Consider the following 15,902-nt stretch of genomic DNA (forward strand, 5'->3'; position numbering starts at 1 on the left):
ACTAGTCATGATCAGAAGGTCGGCGGTTCGAATCCCCGCGACAGGGTGAGCTCCCATTGCTCGGTCCCTGCTCCTGCCAACCTAGCAGTTCAAAAGCACGTCAAAGTGCAAGTAGATAAATAGTTACTTCTCCGGTGGGAAGGTAAACGGCGTTGCCGTGCGTTGCTCTGGTTCGCCAGAAGCGGCTTAGTCATGCTGGCCACATGACCCGGAAGCTGTACGCCGGCTTCCTTGGCCAGTAAAGCGAGATGAGCGCCGCAACCCCAGAGTCGTCCGCGACTGGACCTAATGGTCAGGGGTCCCTTTACCTTTACAAGTCATGATAGCAACAGACCCCTCTCCCCAAAAAGTATCCCTATTTACCAGAAACAGTCCTGGATTTGCAGAAGCCATCCCGGTTTCTGATTTGATCCTGGAATGTCCCGCTTTTCCTTAGGACGCCCCTGTTTTCATTGGAGAAATATCGGAGGGTATGAAACTATGCTCTTCCTTCACAGTCGGAGGTAGCAATGCTTCTGAATACTAGCTGCAGGAAACTGCAGGATGGGAGAGTGTTGGTCTTGTGTTTGAATCCTGCTTGCTAGTTTCCCAGATGGCCACTGTAGAACAGGATGCTGGCCCATTAACCTGACCCAGCAGGTCTTTCTTAAGGTCTTACGTTGGAAGTGCTGCGAGTAGGTTGGCTGTTGCTGTGGGTCCGAAACGAATGACTCTAGACGAATTGCAGCAAATAACGGTCCTGATTGGCTAGATACTTCCAGTCTCAAGGTCAGGGCCAGATTTGGGTTTGATGAGGCCCTAAGCTACTGAAGGTAACGGGGCCCTTTCTATGTACAGCTGTCCTTTGTCAACAACAAATTCTGCTGCTTTTTTGTGTTGAACATATGCTATATGATAATGTATAGACCTGATGGGTATCTGAAACCATTTGAATGTGTTGCCATGCAACCAGTCCATGCAGAATGTAGGCACCCTACATATAAAGGTAAAGGTGACCCCTGACCGTTAGGTCCAGTCGCGGACGACTCTGGAGTTGTGGCGCTCATCTCGCTTTACTGGCCGAGGGAGCCAGCGTACAGCTTCCGGGTCATGTGGCCAGCATGACTAAGCCGCTTCTGGCGAACCAGAGCAGCGCACAGAAACGCCGTTTACCTTCCCGCCAGAGCGGTACCTATTTATCTACTTGCACTTTGACGTGCTTTCAAACTGCTAGGTTGGCAGGAGCTGGGACCGAGCAACCCTGTCACGGGGATTCGAACCGCCGACCTTCCGATTGGCAGGCCCTAGGCTCAGTGGTTTAGACCACAGCGCCACCTGTGTCCCTATGAACTGGTTGCCCCTGAATTAAAAAAAATACATACATGTCTGCTACTTGTAGAAATTATATACTACCTGTGCTCTCTCACTGGAAAAAAAACAAACACTGGAAAATAGAAAAGTACCACTTATTTGAATTCTTATTATTTGAGTTCTTATTTGAATTCACTTATTTGAATGTCAAATCACAGTTTTGCCCCAGTTGCTGGAAAACTGGAATTTGTACCAGGTTTTGGTTGGAACAGGTTTAGAGGTGATCGTAATCCTGGCTGCTAAAGCCAACTGTAAGGAAATGAGTTTATCTGTGGCTCAGGTTGTAAGCCCTCATCTGAAGTCGCGAGCTTAGGCATTTGGTTTTGCCTGTACCTGGCAAATCTGGAAGAGTCTCTGGGAAACCGGTTTATGTATTTGCTGAAATGTATTTGTGTGGAGAGTAAACACTTAACCTGAACGGTTAGGAGAAAAGCTAATGATAATGATAAATGACAGGCAGAGAAACACAGAATTTGGTTGTGTGGAGTTGTTTTTTTCTCTTCATTTTTTTCATAGAATCTTTAGTTTCTATTTAGCAACGTTCCTAAATAAAGACATAAGAAATAGTTCATGGAAAGATTTGGTTTTGGAGCTTAAATTTAATATGCAATAGGTAAAATGCACAAGGATACAAGAGGATATCATGAAATATATGGAACAACAAACTTCGTTAACACAACGGGAAACGATATTAGATCTCACATGGGTGAGGGGAAGTAATGGGAACGGGGGGGGGATGGAGGTATAGGGCAGTATTTGGAAATATATGTGATTTAAGAGGTTAAGAACAAGGAGTTAAAAGAAGGAGATATGAATGAAAAGCAAAGTCATGTTCTTGTTTGTATTGTGGTTTATTTTGGTTGTAAACTCCTCTAATGTAAAGAGTGTACAGTTTTTTTAAAAAAAAATAAAAAATTTAAAACTTCAAAAAAAAACAACAGTTCGCTATTTCAATTCAATTCAACACCTTTATTGGCATATATAAGGCAATAGAATCATAAAAAGGCCATCCATATGCATTATATTTATATTACATACAGTAAAAAGGGAATCCTCCTATTATGTAGACCAAACTACCCCAGATTTAACTTCAAAGATCCTGGTCAGAAATTTTACCAAAGCTCTAGTGAGTGTTGGGGGGTCATCTCTCAAAAGGAACTGCACCTTGTGTTGTTTGTTAGGTGGGTCCTCAAGCCATAGAGAGGATGTTATAAAATCAGCATGGAGGATGTTAAAAAGAGGGCAGTCCAGAATTATGTGGTCTAGAGAATCGGGTACATTCTGGCCACAGGTGCAAAAGTCTATTCTGGTAAGGAATGCCTCTGAGTCTTCCAAACAACACAGAGGGCGGAGAGGCATTCAAACGAGCCAACATAAATCCTCTACGGTGTGAAGGGGTCTCTAAATTACAAAATTATAATTCTAAATTATATTTGAGAAGCAATTTCTTGAGAAAACAGGGCTGGAGTGGTATATTCAAAGCAGTTAATGGAGAGAGAGAAATGTGGCATTCAGTTGAGCTGAGCAACTGGAAACAATAAAATGTATTCTCTCTTTTTTTTATTAAGAATTTATAAGATTTTCCAATTACAAGCACAAATCATTACATGGTTAAACTTTTCATACTCCCCCCCCCCTCTCCCACCGAGGGGAGCAAAATATTCAAACCCCTCTCTCACATGACATTATTCTGCGTTTAACCTCATATTATACTGAAATCTTTGCTTAGGCCCAACCCAATAAATATTCTCATCCTGTGCTATGTTAATGCAGTCTTACTTTAAATGATATCTCAGTATTTTACATCTTGAAAAATCAGTAAAACTATGCATATTGATAATGGTCTGAAGGGGAACGTATATGGTGCTCCGTAGGGCTGTCCTAAAATAAACCTGTTTTCAAAATGGCGCTGCTGTTAGTGTGTGATATGATGAGCTACGATCTACCAGAGAAACCATGAACTACCGGGTACCTTGTTGGGTTATATTCATGAGTTAATTAAGTAGAGAATTGTATTTTTTTAATCCATCAATGGAAACTGTGGTGGCAAGTATATGTATGATGAAATTTTGGGTGGCAAGTGAGCTCCTTGTGCAGAAATCTTGGTTGAAAAAGCAACGGGTCCTGGTGCTAAGGGTTAAAAATAATAATACTTCCTGGGTTAGGAGAAGCAAGGATTTATATTTTTATTTTAGCTCATCCTGTCCTAACTTTTTGGAGCTTACGGACTTGTGACTATGGTTGTACTGATTCAGGACTAGAAATGGATTGAGTTTATGGCTCAGTGTGAGAACTGTGGATCATGATAGCTTGGTATATTGAAAAAGTAGAGCATGGTTTTGATTTCTTTTGGATGCATTCTGACTGAGGGGATGGACTTGGCTACATTAGTAAAAAAAAAAAAAAAACCAGTGTTTTAAATGTGTTATAAACCCGCAACACCAGATGGCGCTGTTGAGCACAAATTTTTTTCTATTCAATTTTACATTGCGGTTTCCCCCCCTCTTTTGTTACGATTAACATGCCCAACCAAGCTACAGATTTCTAGCATGCCGATACTGCATTCACAGCTGAGGTGGTCAGTTGAAATGAGATAAAGAATACATGCAAGGCTTCAAGAGTAACATCTTAATTACCAGGCATCACATTAAAATTAGGCCTTCTTTTATACCTTTCCTTCAATTCTGCGATGCAAATTGCAGTCCGGGTGTAACAGTCCTGGCAGTTATGAGTTTCAAACATTTGCTAAATCTTGGGTTTCCTGTGTGGCCTTTGCTTAAAATGCTTATTGCCCAGGCAGCTGCTTCCCCTTTGGGGGGGGGGGGGAATTGTCATAAATTGGTTCATTCTGTAGCTTTCAATACACCTGGATGCTGTTGGTTTCAACCTGCCTTTGATAGGTAACTCGTGACTGTGCCTTTAACAGGCCTTACCTGGAAAAGTATAGAAACCCTATAGAATCTCTCTGTGATTTTTATAAAATCTGTAGTATGCAAGACTTGGAATTCATTTGCAAGATGGCTAGTTTATTTACATCTTTCCTCAAGGAAAAGGGCAAAACAGATATGTGGAATCATAGAATTGTATAGAGTTGGGGGGAAAGTATTATATATCTGTTTTTAATTTTAAATTGAGGGTAAATCGTTAAAAATACCAGAACAAAGATTTCAGAATGCCAAAATAACCACATATGTGTTTTCATTACGCCATCTGTTTAAATCATCAGCATATACAAATGAAATTGTAGCTCCCAATGGAACATGTCAGGTTATCAGTCCCCTTCCTTTTGCCTAAATCTTAACAAATACGGTAGGTTTGGTCCTAAACTGGCAAACCTTCCCGCCTCCTTGGAAGTATCATCTATGGATGCTCATTGGCTGGCTTGTTTGATTTCCAGATCCGGAACAGATTTTATTGGGGAAAAAATGTATTGTGTGGCATTCAGTAGATGTCTAGGGAACCCCTGAGTTTTCACCAAAAGGCTCAGTTGTTCCACAATTTGAAGAGTGTAATTTCCCCCAGCCCCCTTCCTGATAATTTGTACAACCACCTCTTTCCCAAGCAAGTATTTTACTGTCTTCTGCACCATCACCCATCGAAAGATTCATACCTGCCCAAATTGTGATCCCAGAATAGGCACCACCCAAAGTGCATGTAATAGAAAAACATACTTTCACGGGGTCCTGGAAAGTGTCAAAAGCAGAGAGATAAAATTTCCCTATATTTTGAAACCATGGGGGTGGGACACAGTACTCCTGTGCCCCATATTTTTTCAGGGGGGGGGGACTTGAATTGTCAGGAAAATTGAAATATGTGCAATACTTGGTTGTGTTGGTTTTTTTAAAAAGCACCCTTTACAGTTTGAACGCAGGTGGCGCTGTGGGTTAAACCACAGAGCCTAGGGCTTGCCAATCAGAAGGTCGGCGGTTCGAATCCCCGCAACGGGGAGTTTTAGAAGGTCCAGGGCCTTATAGATTTGGCACCTCTATAATAAAAGTGCATCAATTGCTTGCAAGGAGAGAGAGAGAGAAGAAGAAGAAGAAGAAGCAAGGTTAAACTTCACAGGGATGTTTCAGACTTTAAGAATGCATTAATTTGTTTGTGAATATTCTTACCAGTAATGTTTGCCTTCTGATTTAGCAGAATGTACATGCTTGTTTTGTCCCTGTGAATATTATTTCAAGGCCTAGCCTCAAATCTTGGGCTGTGATGGTGAGAAGTGCTGGATTACTACGGCAGAAAATAGTGAGAAACGGATGGCAACTTTCCCCCCTGCCTTTAAAATCTGTTCTAAGACAAAAAATAAAATAAAATCATGGAGTGATATCAGAGGGTCATGTCCACTCGAAGCCCTCAAAATATCATTTAGGTTGCAATGATATCCCCCACTTACCTAGGAGCAAGACCTGTTGATTAATGAGACTTACTTCTGAGTGAACATCAGTATAAGTATATTAATTTCTGCAGCAGGCCCAGAAGCTTTTAAGAAATAAAAGAAATTGCATCTTTCGTTATCTGAGTTCCAAAGAAACTTCTAGGAAAAAGCAAACAAACCTCAAAGCTTTAAAAAATAAAATAAAAATCAAACTGCTGGATGTACACAATAGCAGAAGGAAAACATACCTTGTGGTTTTTGCCATGGTGTACGTGGAAGTTCATAATTAACCATTTGGTCATATATGTATCGTTCTGCTAATGTGTGCTAGTCTTCCTTTGTTTTCCTAGATTTCTGATTATTGCAGAAGTATGGTGAGATATTCCTCACCAGTCTGCAGGACAGGAAAGACAACTGGTGATGACCAAGTGACTGGTTTCATCCTATGTTAAGCGAGCGATTGGATGAAGAAAAACAAACAAGGGCACTGGCTAGTCTGCCCAAAATGACACATCGCTTTTGATGCCAGTTTGGCAAGTTAAATTAAAAAACAAAAACAAAAATCCGTTGTCTCATTACAAATGAGGAACAGGAGCAAAGTAATGGAAGGGAGGTCTGTCGTTGATAACAGCTACCGTATTTTTTGCTCCATGACGCACTTTTAACCTCCTGAAAAGTAAGGGGAAATATCTGTGCGTCTTATGGAGTGAATGGTGGTCCCTGGAGCTGAATTTCCCAGGGGCCAAAAGAGGATCAGGCCTCCATTGCTGAATGTGCTGCAGAGGGAGGTTGTTTGTTTCCCCAGCAACATGTGACTGGCTGATTAAATTATCTGTCTGGAAACTGTAGAAAAGGCTCCCTTTCCTTTAGAAGCTGCAGAAATGTGAGTTGAACCCCATAAAAACGGGGCTTTTCCTCTTTGCTTTTCCCCCTTTGCAAAAAAGCTGAAAAATTTTAGCTGATCCTCAAAAAACCAGGGCTTTCCCCTTTGCAAAAAAAGCTGCAAAACTTTTAGCTGATCCTCAAAAAAAACAAAAACAAAAACAGGGCTTTTAGAGGAGGAAAATCAGGGGGAAAATATATTTTTTTATCTTGTTTCCTCCTCTAAAAACAAGGTGCACCCTATGGTCCGGTGCGCCCTATGGAGCGAAAAATACGGTAAATAGAAACAGATGATGAGAGTGTTCTGCAGAGGAGGACAGTCATCTTACGCTCTTAGCCGAAGATGAGAAAAGTGGGAGCGTTAGAACCTCCACTGGACAGGCAAATACATTTTCTTGGCCTGCCGGGTCCATCTTCAGCATTGCAGCCACAAGCCCCTGCAGCGTTATATGAGTAAGACGTTCATCAGGCCTTGCTAGAAAAAGGTTGAGGCTCTACTGTACCGTAGTGGGAAAAGCTCTGCAGTATACAGTGTTACCTTGGTTCTCAAACTTTATCCGTTCTGGAAGTCCGTTCCAAAAACAAGGCGCGCTTTCCCATAGAAAGTAATGCGAAACGGATTAATCTGTTCCAGACTTTTAAAAGCAACCCCTAAAACAGCAATTTAACATGAATTTTACTGTCTAACGAGACCATCGATCCATAAAATGAAAGCAATAATCAATGTACTGTGCAATAAAATAAATATGACAGTATTGTAGATGATCAAAATTAAAATTTTATTTATTTTTTACCTGCACTGATGATAGTCATAGTTTGGATGGGGGGCTTTTTATCCATTTCCGCAGTCACACAATCAATCATTCAGTAGCTGAACTGGGTTCCACACAGCCACAAAAACAAATTAACCGAAAAAGCCTCAAAAACAATAGCAAAAACAAAAGCACCAAACTTAATCTGTTATGGAAGTCCGTTTGACTTCCGAAATGTTCAAAAACCAAGGCGCAGCTTCTGATTGGTGCAGGCACCCCAGAAACAATAGCCGACAGCTGCATCGGACTTTTGGCTTCTGAAAAACGTTTGAAAACTGGAACACTTCTTGGTTTTCGGCGTTGAGGAGCCAAGACGTTTGAGAACCAAGATACCACTGTAGAAGGATTCATAAGATTCTCAGGTGAAGAGAGTTACATAGCCAATTTTCTGGTTCTTCAGGCTCACAGGTTTCTTTTTTACACTAGATATCAAGAACCATTGACGGAGCTCGCAGGAACGCAAGGGCAGAAATGTTAGAGGGAACCTTCTAGAAAAGTTCAGCCTCTGCTTGATTTTTGCTCTCGAGGGCGAGCTGTTTCGTATTGACTGTCCGCCGTGTTGCTCCGATAAACGCCAGAGATGTGTATTTGAAGAAACCTTTTGTGTTTTGTTTTCCAGATTCACATGTTGCTTTGTACCTGCAGGTTCCTGCTTCTGGGTGGCCGTGTTGAACGGCAACGTGGTGGGCATCGTAGCCGCGAGGGGCAACGAAGAAGACAACACGGTTGAGCTGCGCCGCATGTCCGTCGACTCCAAATACCGCGGTAAAGGGATCGCCAAAGCTCTGGGCCGGAAGGTGGTGGAGTTTGCCGTGGTCAATAATTACTCGTCCATTGTACTGGGAACCACGGCGGTGAAGGTGGCGGCTCACAAGTTGTACGAGTCTTTGGGATTCAAGCATGTGGGTGTCGCTGAAGACTACACGCTGCCTGGGATGACGCATTCTATTCTAGAGCGAATGTTTTTCCAGCTTCGCTTCCACCGCTACTGCCTGCAGCTGCGCGAAGAATAATAATAATAATACTAGTAAATTTTAAAAAACCGGCCCCGCGTTTATTTCGCTCCTCCCCAAAATCTTTTCTGCCTGTGTTTTGTGGGAGTCTCGCCATTGTTTATTTGCAGGTTGCCTTTATTTTAAACCACCCAACCCCCCGTTCCGTCATTTCATTCCCACCCCCCTTCATTTGCTTTGTACAGATTCCTTGTACAAACAAAGGCTCCCTTCTTTCCCCCCCGACATGCTTGTAGAGTGAAGGTGCTAAATGCAGAGGTTACGGGCGGACTGCTCTCGAGGCTCGTACGTTTGCCCGACAGCCAAGGAGTTCAGGACGGACGACTCTTTTTCCCTCCTGCCCTCTCTCTGTCTTGCCCAGGTTACCTTACATAAGCACAGGAACTTTTAAACGCATATCAGTATAGCTTGTCCGGTGTGTGTCGTGAATAGAATATCCGCCCCGCCCCTTCCGAAATATTAACAAAAGTATAGTAATACTTCATGATACAGCTGAGTGCAGAAATATTACTTGAATGCATTTCTCAGTATTTCATGGACAAGTATGCATTCGTTTTACCACGACATATTGATTAATAATACTGAAAGGGGAAATGTGGAGGGGGAAAGAAAAAAAAAACCCTGCTTGCTATAATGCATGAAAAGGAAGTTTTTGCATGCATACAAACACACAGCACTGCCAAGTAGGCTCTGATCTTGCACTTTTTCGATGTACCTCATTCTGTCAACCGTCTGAAAGAATCTCGGTGCATCTGATAACTATGACTTGTTCTTTTATCCTCATTTTCTTCTTAAGCCAGCAAAAAGACTTGAAGTATTTTGAACCCTGAGCCCAATGTAATATATGTAAATTGTTGAAATATCATCTGCGCTGATGTATATATATAACCTGCAGTTCTGTGCCAGACATCTGTATATGCAGTAGAAATCCTTCTGGTTTGATTTTTTTTTTGGTGTGTGTGTGTGTGTGTCATCATGTATTATTATTATTATTGTTATTAGTATTATTATTGTTTTATTATTCTTTGCTTCCTTTATTCAAGCTCTAGCTTTTGCCGACTTGTTTCACGGAGGCAAAATGGAGGCTTCTGTTTCTATGGCAACACACCTGTATGCTACTATGTGCACCAAAATCTATGCTTCGGAAAAGCAATATGCAAAAGACAGATAACTCAAGTGGCAAGTTTGGCTGAAAGCGGCAGGGGAAGCAAAAAATTCCCCTCCAACCAATTGCTAGTGGCATAAATACGAAAGTAACCGCTGCTTTTTTTAAAGATGTCAGATTTGTGAATTGTACAGTACAATGCAAGCGGCAATGCAACACAGATTTGGCATGTGTCTGTAGCGCCCGTCACACAAGAAAAAAAAAAATAACAACCAAGGTTACAGCTTCTTCTATAACTTACTTTAATAAGTAGCAACTTTGCATGACGTATATCTCGAGGGAAATCAGAATTGTTTTAAACTTTAAAATGTGATATATCAGAAATGATAAGTACATTTCTGGTCGCACTGAGTTTGGGTGGGTCAGAAGAGTCTTTTAAAGGGAAACCCCATTTAACGTATTTCTTCGTTTTGTTTTGTTTTTAAACCGGCTCGATAGAAATTAGGTAAAATGTTTGAGGGTACCGTTTCAAAGATGCGATAAGGGATGAACTCAAAGGAGGAAGTGATTCTTTCTAGAGCCAGAAATGCTCAAGGGCAAAATTTAGGTCTCTGCCCATTGACGCAAAGACAGGACGTTTCCTGTGTATTTAGAAAAATTGGTAGGGTCAAGATGGAGGATGACTGTTGCCCTCATTATTCCTCCAACCAACACGGAGAAGGCAGCTTCTACTTTCTCCTTATCCAAGAGAGGGTGTATTTCATGGAAGACAAATGTCACTGATAGGTCTCCACCAGATGACCTTTTTGTTGATTTGTTTGCACAAATTTGCAGGGAGAGGTTAGACAGTGTTGGTGATTTCACGGAGCATTCATTCTAATTTGTTTGTGGGGAAGTTGTACAAGATTGCATCAGGCAGCTGGTTATTCCACACTGAATTTCCCCATCACTTTCCTTACTGCAAAAAAAAGTCCAATCTGAGGAGAAGGGAATTTACTCCGCAAGGACGCCCAATCAACTTTAATTGCACAACCCGAATTTGAAGGTATATGATTGAATCTCGCCCCCCAAATAGTGACAGCCTGGAAGCGTCCATAGTCCTATTCCTAGCACAGAGCAAGAGGAGCCATTACAACCAACATGCACACGATAAGATCTCAGCCAAATAAAGTGGTAAGAATAATTCACAAAAGCCAAAATATTTTTATTTTTAACTACTTAATGCCTTGTCAGTGTTGGTATTCTTCCTGCCTCAGACATTGCTATACCTAAGAATGGCAGCGTCCAACTACCAGTATGTCCCAGCAATAAAAACAAATTGATTAGTAATATAGATTAAAATTTGATTTACGGAATGTACTTATTGGAACTGAGTGTGTGTGGACACGGAATGTATTTTTTAAAAAATTTCTACGCTGTACATTTCTCCTGAAGCTAAAATGTGTATTGTGGGAAGGTGTAGAATAGAGGTGTAAAGTGTACAGAAATTGGTATAATATTTTCTAGCTGTTTTCAGTGGTTTCATTAAACTGCATAACACAGAATAATATAAAGTATTAGGAAAAAAGCGAAAGAAAACGACTGCTTGTGCCTTTTAATCTCCCCCACCACCCCCCTCCTGTGTTGTCACTACGCTGAAAGATTTCTGGAGAATTAAATCGTGCTTTATAGCTCAATTTGAATGAGCAGGGGTGAGGGTGGGAATGAGAATGGCCCATAGTCTATAAAGTGAATATTATTTCCAGCGTTATATTAGACTAACAGCATGCTCCACATGTCATTCAGGAGAACCCATAAAAAAAAATTTAAAGTCTTCAAAGACAAAAGGCCATCGGCGCCACCGTTCATCCCATGGCACTCTCTTTGACGTAGTCTTCATCTGTGGTTTTATTCATTGGCCTGCTAGAAAACTGTTAACAATACCAAGCTCAGCTCAGCATAACTGGAATGAAGTAGCCACAGGAGTTCGAATTTCCAGTGCCATGTTAGAATAACTGTTCCGCATGTCAGCCAGCACCATCTCCAAAGGCAAAAAGGTTCTCCTAGTGTCGTCTTCTTCGATGATCCCTCGGAGCTGAGTAAGATTGTCTTCCATAAACACGGTTTTAACAACGAGTCCGTAAGCGACTGTGGAGGCCAATTCTGGATCCACACGTCCTTCCACAGTGGGGACATAGGTTTCCAGTTGGGAGTTGATCACGGTGTGGATTTGCCAAGCGTGCCTTCCTCTTAGCACGTTTCTCCCTTGCGTCCTGAGTTCGAGTGTCTTCAAAGCCCATGACACCTTTGGTAAAGGCTGTTCTCCAATTGGAGCACTCGCAGGCAAGTGTTTCCCAATTGTTGGTGTTTATACTTCATTTTTTTTTAGATTTGCCTTGGGGCAGTCTTTAAACCTCTTTAGTTGACCACAGGTGCTAACGCTTTCCATTTTTAAGTTCTCCTAGTGTGGAACCCCTCTAATGACCCAATGGATTTTGTTCATAAAGTGCCTTCATTTTGTGTGTACAGGTGAAACTCGAAAAATTAGAATATCGTGGAAAGGTTCATTTCTTTCAGTAATTCAACTTAAAAGGTGAAGCTAATATATGAGATAGACTCATGACATGCAAAGCAAGATATGTCAAGCCTTTATTTGTTATAATTGTGATGATGATGGCGTACAGCTGATGAGAACCCCAATTCACAATTTCAGCTTTGGGGTTTTCATCAGCTGTACGCCATAATCATCACAATTATAACAAGCAAAGGCTTGATATATCTCGCTTTGTATGTCGTGAGTCTATCTCATATATTAAACTCCAGTAGCTAATGAAGACAATTGCTTACATAAATGGACTTTTCCACGATACTCTAATTTTTCGAGTTTCACCTGTATGTGTGTCATCACTGGAACAGGACCCAAATATGGGTGGCATAGCAACCTCTGAACATATTTATGCAATGCGCTCTTTTAGGGCACAACTCAGCCTGGGAAGCAAACCTTGCACTTAGCTATCTCTGCTCATCCAGTAGTTTGGTATAACCTGCCCCTACTACTTTAGTATAAGGCGATGAGCATTGCTTTTGGTTGCCATAGCCCCGGTCTACGGAAAGCGAGTGGCACCCTAATAAGTCTGCCTAAATGTAGGTTTGTGACTATGGGCTTTCAGTAGTGTCCTCTAACTGACCTTGTTGCCACTTCTACCTCCACAGAACTCTATAAGTAATAATGTGGCTAAATTGCTGTACTCAGAATACTTTGGTTAATTGGATAAGTTGAATACTTTGGCTGCGTATCGGTGGCAGAGCCTCTCTCACACAATCAGCTGTTGTCTCGCTAATGCCAAAGACGGCCACGGCAGCTGATGTGAGTCCTTTCTCTTGCATTGCATAGATGACATAGTCAACCAAACCCAGAGAGCCTCATCTGGCCCTAAATCTGGGAATGTACGGGTTACTTACACTTACACAAGGTGTGGCGCCATGATTTGTGGAGGGGGGAAATTCTCTTTTTAAAAATAAATATTTTTATTGATTTTCCAATATCATTCCAATAACAGCCTCATTATAACAATGCCCATTTTACCCAGTTAATACAATCATTAAAACCAATTGTTTATATACCAAATTATACAATTTAGTTAAAGCGGCCTCGTCGCGTGCTAGATTTGATGGCTTCCTCTTTGTTTCTTTTATTTTCTGCGTTCCAAGAGCTTAATGATTTCAATTACATTCTCTTCAAGATAACAATCCCTTATACAATGGCTACAATCTTATGGTTTCAATTCATGTTAATATAAAGTTTCAAGTAAGGTACTCAGACTGTAATAATGGTTCTTTCCTAAGTGTGGTAATTCCCCCCGATGTTGTCCCAACATAAATGGTGTTGTGTCCTTCATTCTTCCAACTGTTGATCTTTGCGTGGCAATGTCCCTCCCTTCCCCGTGGAAATAATGACACAGAGACATCATGTAAATTTTAATGGGCGTAAAGGCCACAACTTTATTGGTTACGGATGTTGAGCGGTATTGGCTTAGGCATCGGACCCTATCAGCTATATCCGACCCCAACCCGTGTGTTGGAAGTCAGGGAAGGGTTAACCACCAGTAAGGAACCCCAGTGATGTACATCAACCGGAACTCCCCCTGTGATCACAATTAGGGGTGTGCCTTAGGCCCTCAGCTCCCCAGGCTTCGGACAGGGCTATGCTCCCGGAGTCCTTTACCAGAATACCCTTCAATTGAGGGGCAGTTGATGACGCACGTGGTCGGGTCGTGACGCCCGCAAATCCACCTCCGTTCAACACGGAAGTGGTCTTCCCGTCATGACTCGGGGGAAGCGGTTGTGTCATAGTTTTCCAAAAGCCTCTGCCTCGCTTTGTCCCATGATTCAGGATCTTGTCGAGACCCCTCTACTCCAACAAATAATCTGTCCTCGCCATTATTATTTTTCAACCTAGGAAGAGTGGTTCTGATTCCGGAGGGCAAAAATTCCCGTTCTCCCCGGTTGAACTTGTGAGGTCCTGTCTGGTCTGCCTCACCAAAGTTGTGATAAATGATGGTGCCTTACAACAGTGAGCCGCCCTTGAACTGTCAGATCTGATCTGGTGCAGGATGTCAGATCACTCATAAACTATCACCACAGCACAAACTGAACATAAGTGAGTAGAATTTTGACCAGAAATTATGAACATGAGTGGTTGGCTGCAGTGGACAGAAACAAGCTTTTCAACCTCTTAATATTAGAATTTAGGTCCTTAAGATTAAGTTGATTTACGATAGGATAAGGACTCATAAAAGGAAGAGCTTCGTGTCAAGCAGAATTGGCATACGGAAATCATAATCACAAAATATGGGGGTTGCCACTAGCTTAGATGGTTTCTAAACTTGGCCCTATATTCCATGGAAATATGTGCATGCCCAAATAGCAAAACGGAGGGCTGAATCTTTCTACGAATGAGAGCTGGAACTGCCTTTCACAATCTCCCATCTTTACAGATTTCCCATAATACCTCTTGCCATTCTTCCAAATCTCCAATACAACCACTTTTGCCGGACTATTCCTCTTTCATTACTGCTGAACCTCATTTCAGAGTCCCTCGGGTCTACAGTTTTGATGCCCAGTTAGGAATAATTTTATATTTCTGCTTTAGGCAAATGACGACTCCTATAATTTCACTGTCAACAAACAACTAACATACCATCTCAGGACTACTTAATTGCTCATCTTCTAACATTGTGTATGCCATCAAATGCCAACAGTGCCCTTCAGCTCTCTATATTGGACAAATAGGCCAAACCCTACGCCAAAGGATAAATGGACATAAATCTGATATCAGGAATCACAAGACAGAGAAACCAGTAGGAGAACACTTCAATCTCCCAGGACATTCTATAAAAGATCTCAAAGTAGCTGTCTTAATACAAAGAAATTTCAGAAATAGACTGGAAAGAGAAGTGGCTGAATTGTAACTAATCACCAAACTTAAAACCATGGAGAAACCTGGTCTGAACAAAGACATTGGATTCTTATCTCATTATACATAACAAAGCTATCTTTAGCCATCTCACCCCTTGCCTTTCCCTGCAAGACTAATTGCAGCCGTTAAGAGTCGTCTACAGGTTTTCCACACCTATCAGCTGATCACCCATTCCCACCACCCTTCTGAGTAATACCCCTCCCCACTCCCTCACTATATTTAAGGATCTGGTGACTTCTGTTTCAGTGTATCTGAAGAAGTGTGCATGCACACGAAAGCTCATACCAAGAACAAACTCAGTTGGTCTCTAAGGTGCTACTGGAAAGAATTTTCTATTTTGTTTCGACTATGGCAGACCAACACGGCTACCCACCTGTAACAAACAGCTAGTGCACTGATTTCTAAAATCAAAGAATATTTCAGGGACAACCTGTAGCAAATTGCATCCTTTCGCACCTCATCCTTTCTCACTTAAACCTTTGAAGTCTTTCAGTGAGGGCCAAATGCATCTAATATCTGTGCCTGGATCTTCTGATACACTTTTCTCTTCTGAAAAGCAGTAACAGATTGTCTGATTTGCACGGGGGTCAAGGCATGTAACCTGTTCCCCATGCATGAGTTTCCCAAAGAAAATAACCCCCCCAAGAGCTGCTATTATCACAATGCACACCTGTTAACGCATTTTGGGGAGTAGTGAAAAAGAGCCCACATAGAAAAGGATCGTGTCATTGTGTTTGAAGAAGGAAAAAAAGAGAGCAAGCATTGTTTTGATATTTTAAATCACCAGAAAAATTAGGGGGTTATACCAGAAATGCTTATGTTTTTCTATTCTGTATCAAGTCTGTTAGATACGCGATTTAACACATTTTCCAGCAGTATTGTTCAGTACCCAAATGGGGAGTTAAAC

General features: G+C 41.7%; 1 protein-coding gene across 1 annotated transcript in view; it reads left to right on the forward strand.

The window, feature by feature from the left end:
• The window catches only part of NAT8L (N-acetyltransferase 8 like), a 47,582-nt gene extending 39,141 nt beyond the window's left edge, over positions 1–8,441 (forward strand). The window contains exon 3 of the mRNA XM_033148419.1: positions 8,065–8,441. Within this exon, the coding sequence (XP_033004310.1) occupies positions 8,065–8,432 (368 nt within the window). The 3' untranslated portion in view covers positions 8,433–8,441. The remainder of the gene's footprint in view (positions 1–8,064) is intronic.
• The last annotated feature ends 7,461 nt before the right edge of the window (positions 8,442–15,902 follow it).

Source organism: Lacerta agilis, chromosome 5 (genome assembly GCF_009819535.1).
Source record: "Lacerta agilis isolate rLacAgi1 chromosome 5, rLacAgi1.pri, whole genome shotgun sequence".
Taxonomy (NCBI): domain Eukaryota; kingdom Metazoa; phylum Chordata; class Lepidosauria; order Squamata; family Lacertidae; genus Lacerta; species Lacerta agilis.